This window comes from Meles meles, chromosome 10 (assembly GCF_922984935.1).
Source record: "Meles meles chromosome 10, mMelMel3.1 paternal haplotype, whole genome shotgun sequence".
Taxonomy (NCBI): Eukaryota; Metazoa; Chordata; class Mammalia; order Carnivora; family Mustelidae; genus Meles; species Meles meles.
The window spans coordinates 8469402-8493357 of NC_060075.1; the positions used below are offsets into that span (position 1 = coordinate 8469402).

Consider the following 23956-nt stretch of genomic DNA (forward strand, 5'->3'; position numbering starts at 1 on the left):
GAAACTAACGTATATTTGCCATGTTATCTCATTGAATAGACTCAATAGTAACTATCTTCCAAGTAAAAGAAATTACACTGGAAAAAAATAATTAAATGCTGATAGCATGCATCTCCATAGACATGAAAAATGAGAATGTAATTCTTTGTTTTTCATACCATAAATTTCCTTTCAACGCAAATGTCACCCTCAAATGTCAATCCAGAAATGAGACTCACCAAGTATCTGACTTTTTTTGTATAAATTGGCAATAACTTATTATCTTGTAACACCTATGAATTTACATTGCCTAGTAAGTCAAAACCATAACACAAATGATTCAGTTTATTCTTCACCATTTCAAAAATACTTTTTACCTGCTACAATAATCTTCAGTTGCTGCATTATTACCATCAAGGTGAGCCACAATTAGATATATACAGATAATCTTTCTATTACAAAGTATTCCAATTCAAGTCTAAAATACAAACTACTTTGCAAAGACCTAAAGAATATATGTTCTTGAAGCTAAGTTCCACTTCTCTTAGTAGCAAGAACATTTCGGTTTATAACATCCCGAATTTATTTTTTATGTACTTGCATACATAAGAACAGAGCATGTCCTTTATATATAACATACTACCACAACAATTTAAATTATCTCTCTACCGTGTGTAACATGGCTTTGATAGCTATTAAATCTATTTTCATATTGATTTACTTTTCACACTAATCTTGATATAAAGTTCAAATTAACTGATAAGAGTATGATATTTTTCCTCTGGTGATAAGCAATTTACATGTTTATAATTCATAAAGCAGCTGCATGAAATTCTGGTTTAAAATAATCTTAAATAGAAATAACATAGGTCCCAAAACACTGAAATTAGAAAAAGGAATACTAAATTCTTTGCTTTGTGTGACTCTTTTGGAACATCTATTAATATAGTCAGTACAACAAGTCTTTCAACACTGTGTAGGCACCTAGAGCAACATTCAATATCATGCAAGAGAATCATACCCTGTTCACCTAATGAAAGCATCTACCCAGCATCAAAGAGTAATCAGTTTCCACTGAGGGAGTAAGTTAGGCCTGCATCATCTGCATCTTGGTATTAGTTCAGCTGAGCAAACGTTACTTGCATATGGTCTGATAATTGACAGGATGCCAATAATGAATACGGTGACTGCGTCTGCCCTCTCCCCAGAATCTCACACTCTGCTGTATTTTGGAATACTTTGATACACATTTCACTGAAAATATTCAAACAGTGTAATGGGAGTAAAAAAAAAAAAGTGGTTTATTCTGAAAATTCAGAGGAGTCTTCTTGTTAAAAATTGCATCTCAACTGAATCCTGGAAGAGACAAGACTGAGGAGGGGAAAATGGAGAGGACCTGGTAGTTGCAGAGGACATCCTGGACAAAAACATGTTCAAGAAGCACAGCATGTACTGGGAAACAGGAACAGTTTGTATTACTGGAGCGCAGAGTGCAACACGGCAGTGAGAGGATGTAAGACTGCAGAGGTAACAGGAAAGGCACCGTATTTCAAGATAACACCTTGAACTTTAGGCAATGTAGTACCATTAAAGTGTTTTAACCACAGGTATGACATGTTGCACTTTAGATTTAAAATTAGCAAAATGATTTACAAATAGAATTCAGTAAATCCTAATGGGATTGGTGAGTCTGTGTCACAATATATCGATCCCCAAGCAACGTAATAAATCTTCCACTTCATGTGTGTGTATTTGTATGTGTGAAAAACACAAAATACAAGTAACTGGAACAATTTCATTTTATGCAAAATTAAATATTTAATTTAAATAGGAAGACATGGTTGGATTCCCAAAACTACTTATTTCTCTTCCCAGCTAAACGAATCTAACAGAAATTCTTACTAATTTTAATGAATATATATATTCATTCCACCCAGAAACTCCAAACATGTTCGTCCTTGGAAATGCAGTCTTTTTAATTGGTTACTTTAAGATTAGGTCGACCAAAGCTAGAGGCATCGCAATTTTGGACTTTAAGCTGTGTTACAAAGCTGTCATCATCAAGACAGTCTGGTACTGGCACAGAAATATACACATAGATCAATGGAACAGAATACAGAAGCCAGAAATGGACCGTCAACTCTATGGCCAACTAATCTTCGACACAGCAGGAAAGAATGTGGAAAAATGACAGTCTCTTCAACAACTGGTGCTGGGAAAACTGGACAACCACATGCAGAAGAACGAAATTGGACCATTTCCTTACACCACACACAAAAATAGACTCAAAATGGATGAAAGACCTCAATGTGAGAGAGGAATCCATCAGAATCCTAGAGGAGAACATAGGCAGCAACCTCTTTGACCTCGGGTATAGTAACTTCTTATTAGGGACATCTCCCGAGGCAAGGGGAAAAAAAGTAAAAATGAACTATTGGGATTTCATCGAGATAAAAAGCTCCTGCACAGTGAAGGAAACAACAAGTAAAAGTCAGCTGACAGAATGGGAGAAGATATTTGCAAATCACATATCTAATAAAGGGCTAGTGTCTAAAATCTATGAAGAACTTATCTAACTCGATACTCAAAAAATTTAAAAATCTAGTTAAGAAATGGGCAAAAGAAATGAAAAGACATTTCTCCAAAGAAAATATACAAATGGCTAACAGACACCTGAAAAAAAAAATGCTCCACATCACTCATCATCAGGGAAACACAAATCAAAACCACAATGAGATACCACCACACACTGGTAAGTATGGCTAAAATTAACAACTCAGGAGACAACAGATGTTGGCGAGGACACAGAAAAAGAGAAACCCTCTTACCCTGTTGGTGGGAATGCAAGCTGATGCAGCCACTTTGGAAAATAAAAAAGAGGCTCCTCAAAAAATTAAAATAGAACTATCCTAAGATCCTACTACGCATTTATTCAAAGGATACAAAACTAGTGATTTGAAGGGACATGCGCACCCTAATGTCCACAGTATGAAAGAGCCCAAATGTCCATCGGCTGATGAATGGATAAAGATGTGACACACACACACACACACACACACACACACACACTGGAATATTACTCAGCCATCGAAAAGAATGAAATCTTGCCATTTGGAACAATGAGAATGGAACTAGAGTATATTATACTAAGCAAAATAAGTCAGTCAGAGAAAGACAAATACCATATGATTTCACTCATATGTGGAATTTAAGAAACAAAACAGATGAACATAGGGGAAAGGAAGGAAAAATAAAGCAAGATAAAAATAGAGAGGGAGGCAAATCACAACAGACTCTTACCAAAAGAGAACAAACTGAGGGTTGTGGAGGGAGGTGGGTGGGGGGATGAGGTAACTGAGTGAAGGGCATTAAGGAGGACACTTACTGTTATGAGCAACAGGTGTTATGTGCAACTGATAAACCACTGAATTCTACCCCAGAAACTAATACTACACTATGTGTTAAATAACTAGCTATAATTTAAATAAAATCTTGAAAGAAAGAAAAAAAATTAGGTCATACTGGATAGGGTGGATTTTAAATCCAGTGAGTGGTGTCTTTATAAGAAGGCCACATGAAGACACAGACCCCGACACACAGAGGGGAGAAGTCCACGTGAAGATACAGACCGTGGCACACCTGGGAAGAAGGCTGTGTGAAAGGAGAGGCAGACAGTGGAATGATGCACAAACAGGTCAAAGAGCATGAAGGATTGCCAGCAACCACCAGAACTAAGGGAGGCACGTGAAATAGCTTCTCCCTCTGGGCCTGCAGAAGGAATCAACTCTGCTGACACTGTGGTTTCTGATTCCTGCCCTCCAGAACTACAACAGAACAAATCCTGTTGTCTTACACTACACAGTCTGTGGTACTTTGCTATTACAACCCTAGGAAACTAACACACACATACACGACAGCACCTCTTGCTGAGGCAGCATGGCCATAGTGAGTATCAGTTTGTGGTCCCTACGGAGGACAATCTCATTTGCACAGCATGAAATGAACAAAACACTGTCCTTTTGTTTGTATTTGGCTTTTTTGTTTGTATTTTGTTTGTATTTGGCTTCTCTTGATACTTTTTCCTGCCCTGGTATGGTGCTTACTTTCCACCATGATTTGCATTGGGTGGTATATCCAGGCTTTATTAATTATTCATTCAAATTGAAGGCATATACAAAAACTAGTTTAGTTGTGTGTATCTTGGTTTCCTAAGGCACTGACTTTACTCTTATGAAGACTCTGGTTAAAAGCTCATATAGTATTTGTCATCAAAAATGCTCACTTCAATCAGGACACTGTACTGGGCTTGTGTAAAATGAATGTTGGAGTACGGCAGCCATAAATGAATTTTAGAAATTATTAGACTGAGACTTCTCCCTTCTGTTTGATGTAGTCTCTCTGGTACAGAGTAAGAAGATTAGCATCGGTGTTTTGGGAAAAGGTTTACTGAGTCAGAAGACATGGGGAATATCACTAAGTTTTAAAAATAACAGCATCCACTTCTTTCAACTAAACTTGAGGGAAAACCAAATGTAGAGGGAACACAATAATTTAAAATGAGTTTAGATTCATTGAAATTAGAACTCCTATGAATCTCAAGACAAGCCGGGAAATACCAAAAGGAAAAGCCATAAAGGCTTCAAAAAAGTGGCCTAGAACTAACTTTCTCCACCTGGAATAGAGTGAACTTTCTCTCTGCAAGCTTGAGAAATACTGAACTTCGCAGACGGCCAAGTGGCCACGGATGAACTGCACAGAGAAATGACAAACGCCAGGGGGACGGCAGCAGCACACGCCTCCAACAGAAGCACAGCTCCTACTGGCATCCTACCCTCTCCGGTCCTTTCCGCAAACTCAGAAACAGAGGAAGAGCAGTCCCATTCCCTAATTTGCAACTTCAGGACAGACCTCAGATAAGTCTTCTAAGGGGTTTTTAGAAAGATGAGAGAATTCATTTCTCTCTCCCACAGGAGTGATCGAAGCCTAGTCTCTCCTTGTGGGGACCCTAGCATACAGAGTACTGCTAACTCTTACAAGGGCAAAATAAAAGGGTGTATCTGACTTTTCCCGTTCAAAGAGCCATGATTCTTTTTCTCATTGAAAAGGCAAACTCTTTGACATAGTATTTCACTAAATTAAAAACAAAAAAACAAAAACAAAAACAAGACCAGAAGGCCATCTTCTAAGGGCCTACACTAGGACAGGTAAACTTAAACAATAGTAGCTTTAGGAAAGTTGTCCATCACAAATATGTTTAACACATATTTTTCTTACTATAAACGTGTATTTCTCTTGAAAATACATAAATACAATTTGGGTTCTTCAAAAATAGATAAATAAAAAGAATCTGATCTGGACAATCGTTACAAAAATGACCCAGTTGGGGATCTTGTTAAAGAAATGACTAGTCATCAACTCTTTGACAATAAAAACTGTGTCCAGGATATTAAATCATTGTTCACCAAACTAAGGGAAAAAGTCAGAGAATGCCATTTAAAAAATAAATATTGTAGGTTCTTTAAACTATAAAAGAACATGGAAGAAAAATAAGAAGCAGACTTTTGGTTCTTCTATTTTTTTTTTAAGGTTTTTTTTTTATTTATTTACTTGACAGAGAGAGATCACAAGTAGGCAGAGAGGCAGGCAGAGAGAGAGAGAGGAGGAAGCAGGCTCCCTGCCAAGCAGAGAGCCCGATGCGGGACTCGATCCCAGGACCCTGAGATCATGACCTGAGCTGAAGGCAGCGGCTTAACCCACTGAGCCACCCAGGCGCCCCTTTGGTTCTTCTAATCTACACCAACCAATATGGTAGTCAGCAGTCACACTATGTAAATTCAAATACAAGTGAATTAAAATTAAACACAATTTAAAATGGGTTCCTCAGCTACATTTCAAGTGCTCAACAGCCAGATGTGACTAGCAGAGTATAGCAGGTCAAGGACATTTCACATCTTTGTTTAAAGTTCTACTGAAGAACACGGCTCTAGAGCTATGTTTGTACCTTTTCTCCCCCTAAAATGATATTGATACGTCTATGGTTCCCAGTCCCTGCTGTACAAAGTACCCCAAACCTGGTGGCTTAAAACAACAGCTCTATTCTCTCACAGTTTTAGAGGCCAGAAGTCCCAAATCAGTTTCACTAGATTCAAATCAATGTGTCAACAGGACCTCAGTTCCTCCGGAGGCTCCAAGGAGAATCTTCTCCTCTCCTCTTCCAGCTTTTGGTAGCTGCTAACATTCCTTGACTTATAAAAGTATCACTCGATCTCTGCGCCATGGTCACAGTGCCTCCATTTTCCTGTCTATGAATTCTCTCTCTGCCCACGGCTCACAAGGACAGAACCCATGTACCTAGAAACCCCCTGGATAATGCACGATACTCTCCCCATGCCACAATCATTAACTTAATCAAACACTCTGACTTATTAAGTAACATTTACAGTTCCAGGGATTAGTACCTGATACCTCTGGAGACCATCATCCAACTTACTACAATCTACTACAACGGTATTTTTCAACTTCGATCCTACATTTTATGTTACCAGTTCATCATTTACTCCACTGGCACCTACTGGTATAATGTTAATACAGTTTTTAAAATGTATGATGCCTACCCCCCTCCCCCGAGACGCTTATATACTAGAAAAACCTAGCTTCCTACGTAGCTTCAGGTATTTTTTTCCTTTCCGTTTGTGACTCCCAAACCCCGGGCTAGATGGAGAAGGCCATGCTAGTATGAGCTCACCACTTCACAGATCCACTTGCAACAACTGCAGAACACACTGTCCTCTTTTAAGCCACACCTGGTCACCCCACACTATTTGCCTTTGGGCAAGCGGTGTTTGCCCTTACTCTGAGCTCTAAGTAACCCCATTAACAGTGTTGGTTTTAAAACGATTTTTAAAGAAAGCCATCTCAAAAATAAGATAATGTGTCTGGATATCCTAACAAGAATAAAATAAAAGAGAAAGAGAGGGTGTTGGCTATAAAAAGTATTCAAAAACAATCAGAAAATAGATATATAAAAGACAATCCAATAGGAAAACAGGCAAAATTCAACAAACACTTCAAAGAAAAGAGGTTTACAAAGAAAGAGGTTTACAAAGGAAGGGCAAGCATAACCTCTTTAAAAATCAGGAAAGTGCTCACTAAGACTAAAATGAGATGTAATGAACACTCACCACAATGGTTAAAACTTTGAAACCAATACTAAGTTCCCAAATTTGTGAAGCAACAGGAACTCCAATACATTGGCTGCAGGAGTGTGAGTTGATAGTAACCACTGCAGAAAAGAATTTTGTCATTACTGACAAAAATTAAACCTACATATATCCTAACTTGGTATTACCTTTCCTAAGGTGACACCCATGAGGAATATTTATAGCAATTCTATTAAAATAGCCCAAAATGGAAATAATTCAAACATTCATTAACATAAAATGAATTGATGATTATAGGATATTCATACAATGGAGTAATAGTGCCAATGAATATAATCAAATACCTTAAATAACAGTGTGGATAATTCTTACAATTATTATTTTGAAGAAAAGAACTCAGACGGGAAATGATGTATACTTTAGGATTCCATTTTCATGAAACTAAAAGAAGTGTAAAACTAATCTATGAGGATAAAAATCAGGTGAATTTCTACCTTTAAAAAGCAGCAGTAACTGGGAGGGGGGCCAGGTGTCAATATGATTACTTTATTGACTTGGTGATGGTTACATCGTTGTTCATTTTGTTGGAATCAAGGAGTAGGAAAATACAACAGTGGTCGTGAGCTCTAGCACTGTACCAGACTCACTGGTTTTCCTTTCAGCTCTATCATTCAGGCGATATGCCTCTGGTATATTTTAACTTTCACTATTTTTATCTTGATAAATACTACTATACTAGTTGTTCCACCTTATCTCTCATATAATGTTTTCCTTATTCACCGTGGTATTACTAACATTCAGCATATTTCATGACAAATAAAAAGTGCTAAGTAATTATTAATAAATTTCATACATCATGGTTTCCATGAAGAGCATTACACATTTTTCATTTACTGAACATGCTCCCTAGAAAATCCATCATGCAGAGGAAAATACCATATTTTGTTTTGGCCTTCCCAATGTGTTGATACTTAGAATATGTGTGAACACAGAATTCTGTATCCATAATGCCCAGACCACATACAGAGAACCCAGATTTCTGTTAAGGCTCATTTTAGGCTTCTCCTAACAAGTTAAATCTTCCTCCTGAAGATCTATATTCTGCTGAAGAGCTACATTTCTCTGCCTCTCTACTTGCTGTATTTGCTATAATAGAGTGATGCCCAAATAAAATAAACACCTGGAGAACTTTTAAATGATCTCCATGGCCCCTTTGTAGTAACCACTTCAGTTTGCACGTAACAATATTGCTCACGAATAAATAAATTTGATTTGGTTATCACAACAGCTACTATTTCCACACCAATCTCTGTAACTGATTTCTACAGAGGTGAAAGCTTTATATATATATTTATTATAAACTACCAAATGTTTGGTTAATTTTAAAAAGCTTGCCAATAGGTCATTTGCCATCTTCTGGTTGCAGTGAATTTTTATTTTTACGTATCCGTGGGAAAGGTAGGTGGAGAGTCTAATGGTAGACTCCTAGGAGGAGGGAAATATTCTATCAGAGAATTCATATTCTAAAGCCAGTATTTGCAAATCATGTATTTGCAGATTGAATCTCTACTAGCTAGTGGCCTCAAAACAGCTCAAACAATCTCTAAAGTAATTCTGTGTTGGTACTGCTTTCATAGACGCAAATAAGCAAAGACAGATCTTCGGTAGATAAAACCATCATCAACCTTGGCCTGAAAGAAATTCCACAGCTGGAAGTCTTAAAGAAACTAAGGTAATAGTCAAGAATATGGGGAAGAGAAGGACAAGCAGATATGAGGGCTTTAAAGAAGAAGACAGAAGAAGAGGAGAGGCAAACAAGCACTACTGGTAAAAATGAGTAGAAACAAGACAGCAGAGCTATAATCCCCAAAAATCCATATATTAGAATCACCAGACATCTATACAATGTATTTAAGAAATAAATAAGAAAAAGAGCTTAAAACATGACTAAAAGAAAAGCATCGTTTTAGGGGACCAAGGCAATTTTTTAAAGGAGCAAATAAAACTTACAGACATATAAAATATCCTTGACATTAAAATTTAGTGGTTAGCTTTAAAATAGTAAAAGGTGAAACTGATGAGAATTGGCAGGGAATTCTCAAGAATATATCCAAAATCCATCACGAAGAGTCAAAATGATGGATAATAATGTAAGTTTTTACTTTTTAAATATTGCCTAAGACTTCAGGCAACTTACTTAATAAGCTTTGTCATTTTAGTCTACAGAACAAAAATCCTTTGCTTAAGGTATTTTTATGTGTTTCTGTGTAAAGATGTAAAAATATATTTAGAACATACAGATAAACTTACATATTTATATATAAAAACAAGGCAGTTTATTGTCAGAGAAAGCAAGTAATGTTAAATTATCAAAAATAAATCACTAATTAAATGAAAACAACAAAATCCACCATAAATTTCAAGAGATACTCACAGTAAGAACAGCCATAGACCTCAATTCTGAGCCCAATGCGGCCTTCTCCATTCCAGTCCAGGGGCACGATGCGCACATAGCGGGCGATTACTGGATGCTGTAAATCATGACGAACCACGCTATCAGAGTTGATGTTCCCAGGAAATGCCTGGAAAAAAAGAACAGGGATTAAAAAATTAAAGAAAAATGTACTTTGGAAACAACTACATTCTCTGTGTGCTAAGATAAATATAAGTTTTCTTCTCCAATGGCAGGATTTTATATTTATATTTTAAACAATTTGAACAAAGCTACCATACTTACTTTATTTGAAAACAAGTCTGGTTTTAAACGGAAACTAGGCCAAAATTTCTATGTGTCCTTTTGAAGGTGAAAAAACACACATATTAGAAGAATGAAACACTATATGGAACCCACTGCAGTATCCAGTAAATATTTAAATTATGAGTTCTCATGTTTTACATTAAATTACAGTTTTTCAGCCTCCAACCATATTTCTTGCTTTTTAAAAATCTCTCCACATTACCTTCCCATGCCACCATTAGAAATCTCAACTTTTTTTCAACATCAGTTCGATTAAAAGAACAACTGAATACATTGTGCAAATAGCCCGAGTTTTCTACCTTTTATTGGCATGAATACATTTACGGAGTTTACGAGTTGATCAGAAATGTGTCCATTCCAGATTTCTCCTTTACAGAGGATGTGGTCAAATCAAAAGAGTGATTTCCCATGAACCTTATTTACATTGAGAACTTCCCATTGTCTTGTTTTTTTCAGCAGAGAACAAATGGATTTCCTTCAGGCATGGCTATCATTCATTCAGGAAACATTTGTAAAACATCTATTCCACAGTAAGTATAGAACAAGGTAATATGGGGACATGAGATACCTAGAGCCATAGACACTATACTCCAAACAATCACAATCTAATAGGGAAAATGTCAGTATAAAATTCTAATTCAAGGAAGATTTAAAGAAACAGACTATCATAATTTAGAAAATATAAATCAAGTAAATGAGAAATGTATGTCTGTTTTATTTTAAACATTAGCAGTTTTAATTTCATACACACATTCTAGCTCTTTCTATATTAGATAACTTGAATTTTTGTAATATATCCCATGTGCCCTCCTCTTTTGTATTTGTTTATATGATCTCTTAAACACTGAAATAAAAATTTTAAGAAGAAAACTGCTCTTTTCATAACAAATAACATGGAGGACATGGGGAGATGGAGAGGAGAGGGAGTTGAGGGAAACTGGAAGGGGAGATGAACCATGAGAGACTATGGACTCTGAAAAACAACCAGAAGGTTTTGAAGGGGCGGGGGGGGTGGGAGGTTGAGGAACCAGGTGGTGGGTAATAGGGAGGGCACGTACTGCATGGAGCACTGGGTGTGATGCCAAAACAATGAACATTGTTATGCTGTAAACAAACAAATAAACGAATTAAAAAAAAGAAAGAAAGAAAACTGTTCTTTTTTAATCACACACACAAAAAAAAACCACAACATAAGCACCATATTACATGGCTAATTTGTTGTCTTCTTGACCTGAGGCTTTGAATTTGCTTCTGTATAAAAATAGAAGTTAGAAGTTCTATCTTTAAAAAATTATTTGTAACAGTTTTTTAAACACATAAAATTGATAAGAAGCACAAAAGACATGCTTTTGATAAAAAGTACACAGCAGCTTTGAAGCAGGAAGCTCCGGTTTACTCTCAACACACATGGCACAGCCCTGAATATGTGGTTGCCGGTTTGTTACCTTATGGGCACTCTTCACACTCTAGCCCAAACACAAAATGTGCACTATAAGACCTAGTAATATAGGGCTCAGAAGGAAATATTTCCTCAGGATTAAAACTATTTTCTATAACATATTGACATCCCAATAATCTACATGAGGGTAAAATTTCATCTAGGCCATGTACAGTTGCATGTCTGAAAACTGGGATGGTCGCCGGGGATGATCCCATTGAGCCCTCTGGGGTTGTCCTCATCCTTAGCTGCATCTGCCTTTGCAGAATGGGCCACACCTACCTTCAAGCCCACAATGAGCTTTGAGTCTGAATGTTAACACTCAGAGCATCTTCTTTGTATCTTACTGACAAAATTTGATCAGGAAAACCAGCAAAAGCGGGTTTGTTTGTTTGTTTGTTTTTTTAGGTATTTTTCTAGCCAGGCTGTAGCTTTACAAAGATACCACGAATGTATTCTATTAAGCTGTGGCTGCATTTTAATACCACTATTGGTTGTCCTGGCCACAAAAGTAATATGGGTGAGGATCCCTGACCAAAATCACTGAATTAAATGCTTACAGCATTTAAATTAATCTAAAATGCATCTTAAATATTACTCAGTAAAAGCCACCAAACAATTTATCTTGAGGATGTGCTTGCTGTAGTGATTGGTGATGATATATAAATACTAACAACAACAATACCAAGTAACTCTTTGGGAACGCTATCTCTGAGACATCTGTAGTTTTTTGAGGCCTAAAAGAAAACAAAACACAACACTTTTCTGTGTTTCTCATCTACTCCAAAACTTCACTCTGACACCAAATGCATGAGTTTTCCTACACATTAAGAAATTCTCCAATTCTCCACGGATACTAGCTGGAGGTCCTATAATTTAACGCAATTCTGACACTACCTATCTGGAGATAGAGTCAGATCCCACAGGTTAGGGGAGGGGGCCCACAAGAGCAAACCATTTCAGATGCCTATCTCAAGTCTAATTTGTCCCTTCTGCTTCTGACAGGCCAGCTACAAGTAGATTCCCATGACCCCCTTCTCAAGTCTGACCCTTTGCTAGAATGGCTCACAGAACTCAGAAAAGCAGTTTACTACTAGATGACTGTTTTATCATAAAAGGATACAACTCAGCAATGGCCAGGCAGAAGAGACGTGCAGAGCATGGTATGTGGGAAGGGCTTCCACACCTTCTCCAGGGGTGCCACATCCCCCAGTCCTCTACATAGACACCAGCCCAAAATACTTCCCAACACCAACTTCGGAGATTTTTAGGGAGGTCTCATAATGCAAGCAAAATCATTAAATCACTGGCCACTGACGATTAAACTCTCCAGAGGCCAGGATGGTTCAACTGTTAACCAGCCCCCACCCCCCCCACTTTTTGTGATTATCTAGGGGCTTTCCAAAAATCACCTCTAGCATAAACTCTGGTGTGGCTCAAAGGAGCTTTTTTTTTTTTTTTTTTAAGATTTTATTTATTTATTTGACAGAGAGATCACAAGTAGGCAGAGAGGCAGACAGAAAGAGAGGGGAAAGCAAGCTCCCTGCTGAGCAGAGAGCCAGATGATGCTGGGCTCCATCCCAGGACCCTGGGATCATGACCTGAGCTGAAGGCAGAAGCTTAACCCACTGAGCCATCCGGTGCCCTGGGAGCTTATTATGAATAACAACACCACCAAAAAATCCATTTCACCTTTATTGTACTTATCACTTAGGAAACTACAAGGATTTGAGGACCTGTGTGCCAGGAATGATGGACAAAGAACAAAAAATATATTTCTTATAAGTCACATTAGCACAGGCCTAAAATAATATGAAAAAAGTTGCAAAATGCAATATATTTTTTTTAAGATTTTATTTATTTATTTGACAGAGAAAGATCACAAGCAGGCAGAGAGGCAGGCAGAGAGAGAGGAGGAAGCAGGCTCCCTGCCGAGCAGAGAGCCTGATGTGGGACTCGATCCCAGGACCCTGAGATCATGACCTGAGCTGAAGGCAGCAGCTTAACCCACTGAGCCACCCAGGCGCCCCTGCAAAATGCAATATTAAAAGAAACTGCAAAAGTGGACAATACAGGTAATAATTTCAGTAATACCTGGAGCTCTACGAAAACTATATAATCAGTAAAAAAAAAGAAAGAAACAGATGAGCTGGACAGGAGGACAGAACAGTGTCTGGGAGATGCAGATAAATGGAGGAGGAGCAGAGAACAGGTTATTCCTGGTGCAGAGAAGGAACTCAGGTCTAAGGCTTAAGACTTAATGCGACTCAATTTTAGCACTCATGCTGGAATGATTCATTTACTGATCCACTCACTTATCATTCACTCAGGGAATAGCTAAGAGCACAAGATATTGTTCAAATCACTGGGGTTACAGGAGTAAACAACAGAGTTTCAGTTTTCATGGCATTTATGTATTAAAGTACATAACTGGGTAGATAATAAATAATAAATATTTAATGAATGTGTGTGTAAATATATTACTGACATGACATTACATAATAGTGTATGTTGTTACATATTAAATTACATACACAGTATATAATACTGAGCATACCTTGCATGTTTGGGGATAATAAGGAAACCAGGGCTTTTGGAATACAGTGAAGAAAGGAAGAACAGGGTAGACGATATTGGAGGGGTGGAGGCCAGAGCAGACAGGACTGTAAATCATGACCATGTTGTACATTTCATTTTAAGCATACCAGAAAGAAATCCACTGGAGGGTTTTAAGCAAAAAAATGACACATCACTGTTAAGATCAGGGCCACTAACACCCCTTCCTGAATACAGTGAAGTTCCTAGAAAAACAGAAGACAAAAGCATAACATAAATTACAGAATCATACTGGGTAGAATGATCTGGTGACCAGTATTCCCGAGCAGTGAGATGCTTCGGGAATAGGAAAGAACAGTGGTGCAGATGTGAGACCGCAAGAGACGAGACAGGAAACTTACTACAACCTGGATCCCAAATGCACCACATGTGAGGAGGGAAAACAAAACAGAACCCAGAAATACTGGGAATGAGGCTTTCCTTCCACTGAGCTCCTGCTGGTCACTCTGCTATTATAAAGGCATAGATGTCAGAAAAAGACAAAGTAGGTACATCTGTGGAAACAGCATTCCAGCATCTAAATCCAGAACATGCTGAAGAAAACCTCTGGGCTTTCTCAATATTTGCCTGTTTCCTCATTTTTAAATTTTTTTTAAGCAACTCAATAAATATCAATAAATACAAAGATACCTGAATGGAAAGATAATTAGTGAAGATTTAGATATATTGCATGTGAAATTTCACCATCACACTGAAAGGTCACACATTGAGAATTTGAGATGTTTTGACTAGTTGTGTTTTATTGAAGTTGAACTTTGTGGAGAGGGCATATGTATTATTTATGAACAAATGCATGTCATACAGTATTTTCTCCGGTGTTCACAGCATCAGTAAATTGAGTGTTTTGCACTTCTTTCCATTTCCAAGCATCAGATATTTAAGCCATTATTTTAATTGGAGTTTAAAACTTTTCAAAAGAAGAGTGTAGGTGTTACCACTCACTGCCTTGAATATAAAGCCATGAATATGTATGAAATGTCTCCTTTTATACAACAGTATTTGGAAAAGTTAAATACAGAAAGAGGTGCAACCATTGATTTAATAAAAACAACATCTAATATTTATATATCACTTTATTATTTAAAGAGTCCTAGTACATGTTGTATTGTCTGCACCTCCTCAAGTTTGGTAAGGACACACTTTTTTCAAATCAAGAAATTTAGTCTCAGAGAACTTACGGGATGTCTGTCAAATAGCTAAGTAAGGGCAAGCTGGGCAAAGTAACAAGCTTGGCAGGCATCCCTACACTGAGTTTGGTTTGAGAATAAAATTTTCAGTTGGGAATAAAGGTTTTTGTATTTAGGCACAACACATTTTATTTTTAATATTCGATACTGCCTATTTCAATATCAAATTTGAAGTTTGAGAATTCTTATCATACCACATCCTGGATGTACATTTGATTTCTGGCTCATTTACTATACAGCATATTTGCCTGCATGCTCCAGTTCTCTCTTCAATTTTATTTGAACAAACTTTGACAAAAATTGGAATTTTATTTTCTTACACTTTTCCCCCAAAACATGCTCCCATTGTGGTCACTAACGAAAGCTCCTCTGCAGCTTTTAATAGAAATAATTAAAAAGTTTGAACAACAGGGTTTACTAAAGAAAGAAAGGCTGGTCTGCTGTGGTGCACACCTCACTTAAGTAACAATGAGTACTTTGCCGTAAGTCTTAAAAAGAAGCATTTCTTTTCAAATAATTTGACTCTTTCACACCCACTGGTGGTTTTTCAGATAGATGCAAAAAGAAAGAATAAACAAGGTAAAACATTCAGCTGGTATTTACAAAATCTTTAAGAACTGGAAATCTGCATGAAAAATTGGAAAATTAAAATGAATTTACATCTTTCCTGAATGAAACCAGATGCTTTAAAATTCAACCTTTGGAAAATGTCACAGAGTAATACATGTTTTGTGGATACATGAAAACAACCGACAAATTCATCATTGTTAAGACTGAAAAGTCAATCACAGGAGCTTGTGAATTATAAGTCATCACTATTAAATCTCTTCTACTGGCTGTGAGTTCTATATATGCTTAGAAGGATTTTGGGGGTTTTGGGTTTTTGGGGTTTTTCTTTGTTTTTTTGTAACTAACATAGCATTTATGTAACTTGGGAGGCTTTAAACTTAGTAAAGCTAAGAGCAGTATAACTTGAAACCTGTGCTGCTACTTGAGAGTGACTGTCCTACAAATTACTAAACTTCATAGAAGAGTGGGTAGGGGCAGGGGTGAAACAGGTGTTGGGGATTAAGGAGGGCACTGGTCATGATGAGCACCATGACCTACGGAAATTACTGAGTTCCAGGTGTTGTACAACCTGAAAGTAATAGGACACTGTATGTTAACTAGCTGGAATTAAAAGAAAAACTTAAAATACAGCAAAGAGTTAGAATTTTTTAAGAAAATATATTGTGAGTTATTCAGAATGCTAACTGTTTAATCTAAATATTGCTAAAGTTTTAATAATTAAAAATTTCCCACCATGTGGCACTGAACATTTATTCTAGCTGAAACAAGAGTCCAGATGGCCTGACACAGGAAAGGTACACTTTTTCTGTAAAATAGCAAACAGTTAACATTTTAGGCTTAGCAGACTGCATACCTCTCAGTTCCATATCCTTTTTCTTCTTCTTCCTTTTATTTTAACAACACTTGAACAATGTCAAAACCATCATAGCTCAGACTTTAAAAGAACAGAGACCAGAGTTAGCTCACAGGCTATACTTGCCAACCCCTCATCTAAGAGAATCTTTCAAAGAGATAAATCCTCCCCTCAACTCCAATAGGATGCAAAAGTCTAAAATCATAGAAAAACTTTTCCACCACTTGGCATTTAAAAACCAATAAACTTTGGGAAAGCATTTTGTCATCCCTTGAAGCATATAATTTATCAGACTGGAGGAAAATATATAGGGATTTAGAAGTATGCTGTGTGTGATGCATGAAGTAAAATTTCCCTCAAATTCACTATTATGTGGTCTGAAGTGTAACTTATGAAGTATTTTATGAAGAGAATAAATATATTTGGTCCTCACTAAAGCCTCACCTTTCAAGAAACCTAAAAGAAGGGACCACAAGCTTCTATAGTAAATGAGTGAGAATGTATATCTTAGGGCAACGGTTTTGCTTAAGACAAAAAAATATGTGTCTGAAACACACAGCTATTGTGTAAGTGAGCCTAGGAAGAGTTCTTAGTGCCACTGCCAACAAGTCTCCTAGGTGGGAAATTATGTGAGAAAAACAACACCACAAGAATATTTCCTAATGTGAGAGATCTTAATTTCTTAAAATATAAAATATCTCTGCTGCAACAAAAGCACATATTGATTTTTTCCTTAAGTTGATGTCATAAACCTGTGATCACTATAATCACTTTTAAGTAGAATTTTATTTGTTGCTGGATTTTAAATTTTATTTTCCCCATGCTAACAATTTACATCAAAATATAGAAATAGATTTTCCATTCTGCAGCCTTGACGTGAGTGTCTCCAGGTCTGGTTACACTGCATGCTGAGGCAGGGAAAAAAGAAGTACTTCCGTAAATACTGCCTCTGTTACACTCCAGATCTGGCTTTGTCACCTGAACTTTCTTGTCATCGTTTCATCTGGCTGTACAAACATGCCCAGCAAGACTCGGCTCAGACAGTGCTTCCTGAAGTTAAGGATATCCCCAGAACCTCACTCCTCAATCCCCCCGTATTCCACGGGGATCCTCGCAACACCCTGCACTTACTCTCTTCACGCAGCTGAAATTACTTCATTGTGTAATTCATCATTCACTGTAGGCCAGCTTTGAAGTCTGTGATCAAACCTCTGGTCCACCACTATATGAGATGGCCCTCCACAATGGTCAGTTTCCGAGGAGTTATCCATTTACAATCAGATTAAATGAATGAATGAAAATGAGCATTCCCTAACTCCTACCTCTTTACATTTCACAGCTCTTGTTATTTCTGGATGTACCAAAGCCAGTTCAGTAACGAGTCATAGTAAATAAACCATGTTTGATAATATCCTACAGAAGAAAAAGAAAAAGCATGCTAGTCTGATTCAAGACACTAGGCAAATCAAGAGTGTTTTCCCAGAGGTACAATGATATCATCAAAATACATAAAGTCACCAGGCATCGCAAAGATGATGCAGAAAAAAGGAAATGGTCATGCAAAAATCATGTCAAAATCCAGGGACAAATAATAGGAGAAATGTGAGAATTAACACACACATACCAGCCCACATCAAATCTCAGATGTTCACACAGATAATTCACTTGAGCTCTGCTGAAGACAGACTCTTTTTGGGTTATAAAACCATCGCAACATGTTGTGTGGCAAATGCCAAAACACTCTCTCTGTATGTGACCAGTAATACTTCCTCTGAGCATTTCTGCTCTTGACTAACTAGAAAGGTCTTATCTTTTTCGTTTTGCCAAAGATACAAAGTTTAGAAGTATGTTACTAGGAGAACCATTAATTAAGAATCATAGTATAAGAACAATACTGTAACTTAGAAAAACAATAAGGTAAAATATTTTAAAATCTAGTTCTTCAATTTCCTTCCCTTTATTTCTACGGAAATCACATGATGACAGCATTCTAAGGTTGTACCCTTTGTGCTCAATTGCTCTCAGCCTACCATAGTTTATTTAGCTATGTTTCTGTTAAGAGACTCCAGGAAGTCTCCAATTTTTTACTATTATGAATGAAATTGCTGTGAGCATCTGTATAAAATGCATACGGGGAGAATTTCTGACTCACAGAGTAGATACATGCTTAAATTTTTAAGAAATTGTCAAACTTTTTCTCAGTGTTTATAATATGTCTACATGTAGTTTCAATTGCATCAGAGAAATCTCTACTGTATATTCCCTTTTCTCCTCTCTACTGTACATGTTCTATAACATAAATTCATTATTTTCGCATTTAGATTTATTTTTCTCTCCGAATTTCCCTAAATTTTTTTCTTTATCCTACATGTCAAGCCATAAAAAAGGATGAAAATAATTAGATAAGTGCTACCCGTTATCTGTATTTGTCAATATTTGAAATAAACACACAAAGTAAGAAAAACAAAGGCAGTGTTTCCAAGCTTAATAGTATCCAAAGAGAGCATAACTGACAGAAGTCTGGAGATGGAAACATTTGAAAGATGCAGTAGGAAAGGGACACAATGGATAAAATCCATGTCCTTCATGTAATGAGTCAGGAGACCTGTCCAAAGCTCCACAGAACAGCAAACCCACTTACTAGTATTAGAAAGAACAAAATTAACAAGGAGACAATTTAAAATATCTGATTTCATTTCTAAAAGCAGACCAGGTATGGGGAAATGTTAGCTAACTACAAATTGATCTATCAAGAAGTCAGTAGTCACTAGGTAATTTCGAAGTAGAAAAGTGAGCAAACTGCTACATGAGTTTATAGGGAGAACGGAACCGGAGAAGATACTGGGGTGGGGACTTTTGCTATTTAAATGAAAATTTTTTGTAATATTTGATTAAAAATACTTATCCATACATTACTTTGATAACGACAAACCACAATATTTTTCTGTGGGGTTGTAGCTAAAACTTTGGCTTTAAGATTCCTGGCATACTACACAGACGGAGACACAATTAGGTGTGAGGTTCATCTTGTCTGTAAAAATAAAATCTAACCAGCTGCTTAAAGAAGCAGAAGACTCCTGGTACTGAGCCCAGAAAGAAATTTCTCAAATGAGTCCTCTTGTAAAAGGAACCATGCTACACAATAAACCAAGTGTTCAGTGACATCTGTATAAGAAGATAACAACAAATCTCATAGGAGGTTTCTTAGTTTCCTTCAATGTAGCTCCATGGAAAAAAATGCCAAAACACAATTCAGTAAACAAAATTTTACAATGGTAATCAAGACTTTCAATGCAGGTATTCCACTCTCTGCTGACTGGCTTAATCTAGAAATAGTTCAGAGTGTCTAGAGGAATGAATGGATTGCTTTGCCTTCAGATTATCCTCTGTAAACCCTGTTTTCTCAAGTGTTTGATATTTCAATGGCAATGAATTTGAGACTATACTTAGAAGTACCCAGAGTATATCTCTTTCTAAATGTGGAGCCAAATGCTTTCATAAACATAAGATCAAGTATTATTCAGGGTGAATATCAATATTAGCAAAGTAAATCACCATAGGAAACAAAGGCAAAAGAAAAAAAATTAAATTTCCTCACTGTCTACAGCCTATTGACAAATCCCTGAAACAGGCAGTGACCTTCCTCTGGGACCTCACCTGTCTTGATGATGACACTTTGCTAAGGCCAAAAGGCAATCTTAGCTTAACATTATCCTGACCCCCCAGGATCCTCTAAGTCTTCTTTAACATATAAAAATTCCTCTGTAAACGTCCTTTAACTCTACACACACACACCCGACTCCCAAGACACTGTTAGGGTACGGAGTCGACCACCCCCCAATTAGAGAATACTCTTGACAATGCAAGTCACACAGCGAGGTTTATTTCCAGCTAGCTGGGGTTCAAGTATCTGCCCGGCGCAGCGGGTTTCAACAAGGACCCCAAGCACTCAAAGCCAAGGGTTTATATAGCATTTTCAAGGCACTTTTTCATAGCTACATACATATCTTGCGCCACACTTTGACAGTTTAATTTTGTTTAACTTTTTGCCACCCTGGCGGTTAAGTGAGATTTAGGTTTAGAAGAAATTTAACTTTATTTACATTTTCTTCTGTCTCAGCCTCCTTCAGTTTTATGGTGGGGAGGGTGACCTTAGGCCTTGAGGAACGGAGCCATTTATCTCTGGAAATTGGGCTATTGAGAAGATAGCTTCTTTGTTGTAAATCACTAGGACATTTGTAAACCAAGGGAGACTCCTGTCTTGCAGGATTGTGGTCTCTGCAAGTTAACTATTTGTTTTTCATTAACTTCTGGTCCCTGTGGCGCCACCGCCTAACCGCCCTGGTGGAATATGATTTTTTTCAGGTTTTAACTAGTTCCTCTTATCTCAAGTCATGTACACAGTGTTGGCTGGTTAGGGACGCTCAGTAAAATGGCTTCCCGGCCTTCAGGATGGCCATTCTTATGCTAACCCACTCTTAGGACACATGCTAGGAATCATCCTTCAAGTGTAGGGCCCACTGATACACATCTGCAGGGTCTCATGAACAAGGTTTTATTAGATGGTAATAAATGACCTTTTCCCAACAATAGCTAGCCCTCTCAAAGGTCCTGGGAATCTTACTTCCAAAATTCCTTAGAGATTCAGGCTATCTCCCTAACTCCCCCCAGCATGGAAGTAAGTAGTCAGTCCCCTATCAGAGCCCTGGTGCAGCTCCTTCTGCCCACAGGCACTGTGCCTGTGCTTTAATAAAAACACCTTTTTGCACAGAAGACATCTCAAGAATTCTATCTTGAACCCCCACATTTCCTACTCTGTAAGAATCTTTGCCATCTTAACATCTGTTGCTTGTTAGTGCTGGAAAGTCCCATTGCAGGATCACCAGCCAGTGTCGCAGACTATCGCCTCCTGCTGACTGGAGACATCTCATCATCTGTGGGAGACCAGACACCATTTTTAACCACACTGTGCTTACTGCCTGTGCAGCAAAGGTCTTTGCTTAGCCTAATTTGGGGAGGAAACGTCTGGATCATGGGGCTGTACCACCTATGCCCTCTTTTTTGTCTGTTTTTTTTATTGTCAGAGAGAGGGAGGGAGAAGGAGCATGAGCAGGGGAGCAGCAGGCAGAGGGAGAAGCAGGTTCCCCGCTGAGCAAGGAGCCCAATGGGATGCCGGACTCCATCCCAGGACCCTGAGATGATGACCTGAGCTGAGGGCAGACAGGCATCCCAACCTATGCTGTCTTTGGATGTATCTTGCATTTTTGGTTAAGCCATTCAGGCTTACTGGTTTTGAGTCGCTATTAGACCTACTTCATCCATGGCCAGATAAATGACTGATCCTTTAAATAGCTAAGTTTGAAAGAAAAATAAACTTCACAAAGAGCTCTAATTGTCTTATTAGTATAATAGCTGTCTTAGGGACCCCATTGACAAAATAAAATCACAGAAATTAGACTTAAATCGAAATAAATGCCCATATCTAATGTAAATTTCCTTTAAAATCTGGCCTCGTTTGCCTGTTTTAACTTAGGTTTCCCTATGAGATTTACCTGAAGCACTCAGGCCTAACCTCTAGGTTCAAAGTGTACAGGTTGCTCCTATAAATGTTGAAAGCAAGGAATAAACTTAACTAAAGCACCTGAGAAGCGCTAAAGATTTGCTTTTCTCCTACCTTCCAGGGGTTGAGAATACCAGCTTCAGGCATTCTTATGTGACAGTCTTTGCAGGTGTTATCCTAGACCCCCCCCCCCCCCCCCCGCAACTGCAAAAGAATTTGTGTCTCCTGGATGCAAGCAAAATCTCTTAAATTATAAAGACCTTTTACCTCCACTTTGAAAAGATCCTACCAATTTTAGAGATTAAAAAGACTAATGACTATGCTCAAAACCCCTTCACAAGAAACAGAACCAAAAATTTCTCCCTGACCCTCCTACAAATGATCCATGAAGGGCCAATATTCAAGGACTGATAGAAGCTGATGTGGGGCCTGCCTTCTGCTGGGGAAGTAATCTCAAGGTCCTGGGATCCCGCTCCCTGCTGACCAGGGAGCCTGCTTCTCCCTCTCCCTCTGCCTGCCACTCCCCCTGCTAGTACCACCTCCTCATCAAACAAATAAATAAAATCTTAAAAAAAAAAACAAAAACAAAAAAACAGATCAGTGCTCCTTGCCCTTTAAAAAAACATTTACTTTTTTGGGTTAAAATATGTCTTTCTTTTCTCTTACCAACTCAATTTCCTACTTCTGTTAAAAGGCTTTCCTAAGTCCCTAGGTCATGTTTTATGTCCCCTAAATTTTATTATTTTTATTGTTTTCCTTTTTACATGTAAATGCTCTGCCTAGAATTCATTTTTGCTAATGCTTGAGATAGGGACCCAACTATATTTTCTTCCAGGAGATAGCCACTTGGGTCAGCACCATCATGTTTCATATTAAGTCTTTCCACCAAAGTCAGTTATCGCTTTTGCCAGAAATTAAACTTTCATATTTTCAAGAAAAAAAAAAAAAGCTGATGTGGGGAACAAAGGCAGAAAGAAATGTAGATAAAATTAAGTTTCCTTATAACCTGCAGCTTATTGACAAATACTTAAGGCAGGCAGGACATAACCTTCCTCCAGGAAGCTCCCAACTGTCTTCATGTTAATGCTCTGCTAGAGGGGAAAAACAACCCTAAACTGGCAATAACTAGGCCTTGAGGATCTTCTGAGTCTTCTTTAGCATATGAAAGCCCTTTCAGAAAACTTTTCAACTTTACCTCCCTCAACTCTGTAGCATATCATCAGTCCTACCTCACAATGCAAGGCAGCCCTTTCTGCCCAGGAAACCTCTCCACGTGCTATAATAAAACACTTTATTGCACCAAAGCCATCTCAAGATTTCTTAGTCATTGGCTCCAAATCCCAACACTACCACATCAGAAACCAAGGCTGAATTATGTACCCAAAAGGTTTTTGTTAAAATGCTTTATACAGGTTTTACAAAGATAAAAATATTTTAATTCCAATTTTAGTCTAAAATTTCCCTAATATAAAGAAGCATATTTAGTTAAAAAGGCAGGCCAATCACCTGATACTCAGGCTGTAATCTTGTTCTTTGGAAAATTAAAAACAACTCTGTTTTACAGATCTCTACAAAACCAGAAATGCAACCCTAAAACCAGTCAAAGCCTACCTACCTTTACCAATTCTCAAACACTGCCAATTCCTTTTACAGTGTTTCAGCATATTGGAAAAAATCAAGCTATTGGAACAAAACTGTAGTGTACACTTAGGAGAAAGGAAGGTAAATTTTAGATCGCAGTTATCCTGAAACTCTGGGGGAAAACCTTTTTTTGGCATATTTTTCTGTACCTTGAAATGATAAATCTTATGTCTTTAAAATGTAAACACAACCCA

General features: G+C 37.6%; 1 protein-coding gene across 3 annotated transcripts in view; it reads right to left on the reverse strand.

Moving 5' to 3' along the window:
* The window catches only part of CNTNAP2 (contactin associated protein 2), a 1946064-nt gene that overhangs the window by 1124917 nt on the left and 797191 nt on the right, over window positions 1–23956 (reverse strand). For all 3 annotated transcript variants that reach the window (XM_046020922.1, XM_046020925.1, XM_046020923.1), the window contains one exon: window positions 9574–9721. In XM_046020922.1, the coding sequence (XP_045876878.1) occupies window positions 9574–9721 (148 nt within the window). The remainder of the gene's footprint in view (window positions 1–9573; window positions 9722–23956) is intronic.